Source organism: Protomyctophum parallelum (assembly GCF_964188405.1).
Source record: "Protomyctophum parallelum genome assembly, chromosome: 6".
NCBI lineage: Eukaryota > Metazoa > Chordata > Actinopteri > Myctophiformes > Myctophidae > Protomyctophum > Protomyctophum parallelum.
Genome location: NC_139701.1, coordinates 15,247,133 through 15,250,511, shown reverse-complemented (window position 1 = coordinate 15,250,511; position 3,379 = coordinate 15,247,133). Strand labels below are relative to the sequence as shown.

At 48.6% G+C, this 3,379-nt stretch overlaps 1 protein-coding gene across 1 annotated transcript; it reads right to left on the bottom strand.

Annotated features, from left to right (window-relative positions):
- Positions 1-1,300: 1,300 nt before the first annotated feature.
- Positions 1,301-2,059, bottom strand: LOC310860383 (adenylosuccinate synthetase isozyme 2-like; the record flags this gene model as incomplete). The annotated part of the gene is made up of 1 exon (XM_083767262.1): positions 1,301-2,059. One exon carries the CDS (start codon positions 2,057-2,059, stop codon positions 1,301-1,303), a length of 759 nt encoding a protein of 252 aa, XP_083623388.1.
- Between the last annotated feature and the right edge of the window lie 1,320 nt (positions 2,060-3,379).

The following is a 3,379-nucleotide window of genomic DNA, read 5'->3' as shown; positions in this document are numbered from 1 at the left end:
GCCAGTGTAGTGCGGCTAATACTGGAGTTATATGTGCCCTGCGGTTTGTGTTTGTGAGGATTCTGGCTGTGGAGTTTTGTAGTGTTTATTTTTTGTTTAGAGCCTATAATTATAAATCCCCCATCACCAGCCAAGTCTATGGACTTTAAGGTCTGTTTAGGGTAGTTATGCTGTAATTCTTTGCCAGCCAAGTCTATGGACTTGTTTAGGGCAGAGAATGAAGACATAAAACATAATCTCGCTGATACCAGTAAGACGCCTGAGGGCGAGAAGTGACGTGCATCAACATATGGAATGTCAGAACAAGTCAGCTCCATATATGGAGATTTAAGGGTTTGAGCCGAGGTCAGATGAAAAGTTTCTGGCCAATATTGATGACATCACGAATCTCCATATATGGGCTTAATATATTGATGACATCAGGGATCTCCATGCCTGATGATGTCACGTGATGTCAGATGCTCCATCCCTGATGATGTCACGTTCCCGACTGTTACGTGCCACGTAGTGTAGTTTGTCTAGGGTTGCTCTGTATTCCTCCCCTGTCTCTCCTTCCCTCCACTTTGTCATTCTGTGCAGGTTTGAAGTCCCCAGTCACCTCATCTGCCAATCAGCCTGTTACCTGACTCCACCCTCATCTCTTCTAAAATGTTTGTGCGACAGATTTCCTGAGATGCTCAAAATGTTCTTAGAAAAAAATCACCTGCAAGGAATTTCTTGACATAAAGTAACTCATAACATGTCTACCGTAGATTTTTATGAAACAAACACTTTGCAGATAGAAAGAGGATAATTCAAGGTTTTCGTACAATTAGGCTAGTTTCCACCCTGTCATTAATTTATGGAAAGATGACCGCCGTGTGCATATGGTCTATTGAGTATTCAAACATGAGTATTCTGAACATTTTGAGCTTCTCAGAACATCTGTAGCTCCAACGGTTTAGATCGAGGCATGTTTATAAGTGGCGGTTATTTGAAAAGGGGCGTGGTCATTTTGGGGTATTTCCCCCTGGATAGAGAATTTTTCACAGTTACTAAGTTGTTCGCAGCGGTAATATTAGCAAAGAACAGTTGATATTCTCCGATAAATGAAGTGCATCTTAGCCAGGTCCTGGAGTATAAGGTGGAAATCTCGTTTTTGCAGGTAGAAATGTATATGGGTCTTGCAGGGTTTATAAGGCATGTAGAAATAGTAATAGTTCACCATTGTGAAGATTCCTGGACAGTACTTGTCCGTGAAGGTGTTCTCATCACTGCTTAGTCGGAGAGCTTCCGGAATCCCCATTCTTGAAATGACAGATCAAAAAAGCTTGACGATGCTCTCTCGGGATTTGCCAACTCCAACCCATTTCACTGGCACTTGCAGGAAGTCCTCAATGAAGCAAATGTAGGCTTGAGCTTGGAGGGGCAGGTCTTCAAAGTGCCTTGCTCCTTCAGTACTGCTGCACCAGCCTTGTAATGTCTCATACGTAACGGTTACCTGGCTCAAAACATCCATGTTAGCCGGGAAGCTGGAAAGGGGTTTGTCATTTACGCTGTAGGCCACACCCACTTTGATCTCAGCCAACGTGTCCAGAATGTCGAGCTTTGTTAAAGCGAGGGCGGAGAAGCCGTTGACCATGTGCGCGTACCGGATGAGAACCAGATCCAACCAGCCACAGCGGCGCCTGCGGCCGGTCGTGGCGCCAAACTCCCTCCCCCTTGACTGCAGCAGATCCCCAATGTCGTTGTCCTGCTCGGTGGGGAATGCACCAACGCCCACCCGGGTGGTGTAAGTTTTGACCACACCATACACTCTGCCCACATGGGAAGGGGGCACACCCAGCCCGGTGCATACTCCTCCCGCGGTGCAGTTTGATGACGTCACACAAGGATAAGTCCCAAAGTCGATATCAAGGAGGGCGGCATTGGCCCCCTCCACCAGGATTTTCTTGCTTTGTCCAGAAAGAGCCTTGTGCATGAAGTATACTCCGTCGGTCACTAGAGGACGCAGTCTCTCAGCGTAGTCCTTAAGCCTCCGCAGCTCACCGTCGATGTCCACACTCAGATCGGGGTACATTCCCAGGAAGTGCGCCGCCAACGAGCGGAACTTGCCCTCAAAGACCTTGAAATCGGCGACAAGATCACAGACTCTCAGACCATTGCGAGCAGCTTTCGAGGAGTAGGCGGGACCGATGCCCTTCCTGGTGGTTCCCAACTGTGTCCCTGCCTGCTGCTGCCTCTGTTGTTCCTGGATGCCGTCCGCAGCCTGGTGGAAGTCGAACACGATGTGAGCACGGTCGGAGATCTTTAACCTCTCCTCCCATCCTTGCAGCCCTTTGCCTTTCTGCAGGTTCTTCTCAGCCTCCTCAAAGAGACCGGGTAAGTGTATCACCACCCCGTTGCCAATGAAGGCCAGCGCCTTCTTGTTGAGCACGCCCGTTGGCAGCAGGTGGAAGTTGTACTCCACCGAATCCACCACTACGGTGTGGCCGGCGTTATTTCCGCCCTGACACCTGCATATGATATCCGCCTCCACGGCGAGCAGGTCGACCACTTTGCCTTTCCCCTCGTCCCCCCACTGCGCCCCGAGCACCACCGTGACCTTGTTGCCAGGCTCCTTTGGGATGCGGAGGGCCTCCTGTCCGCCATTCGAGCCCTCCGGCCGCTTCTTTACTGACTCACTGTTAGACAGCACGGCATCAAGCATGATGTCGATGAACAATATCTGTTTTGTTTACTTCCCCGAATATGTTGCTCAGAAGAGCGCATACATATCTCTGCAGGAGAATCTCACGTCATTGATATGATGTCACTCTTGCCCAAATATGGAGTGGTGTGGGATAGAGTTCTGAAAATGAAGGCCCGGCCTGACTAATTACCATTGATCTTAGGCCCGGCCTAAATCGGGCCAGGTCTGGTCGGGTTTGGGAAGAATTTGAGTGTGGGATGATGTCTTTTAGGCAGAGTCTGGCAGGATGGTATAGAGCTGCGACAAGGTTATTGTAGGTGTGGTACCAGAGGGGCCACGTCGCTCTCATCATAAAAACATGTGTGTCTTTCGGCCAAGCAATCAGGTCTATAAATCAGTGGTTCTCAAACATTTTCATGTCAAGGACCCCCAATATTTTACACCAACTTCACAGAAAAACAAGCCCAAAGTAGCTCATAATGAGCAGACTTGACAACACTACCTGTAGCTTGGACAGATCTACAAGCTCACCCTATTAAAAAGAATGCCTGTTGCCTGTGATTGGTTAATTCTGGCCAATCAGAATGCCTGTTGCCTGTGATTAATCGGCTGATTTGCTCATTTACATATGACGTACATTTTCCCTGCAATGTCAATGGCGTTTAATAATTTCTCTGTTCACCGTCAATGGCAAAACTTGAGACCGTC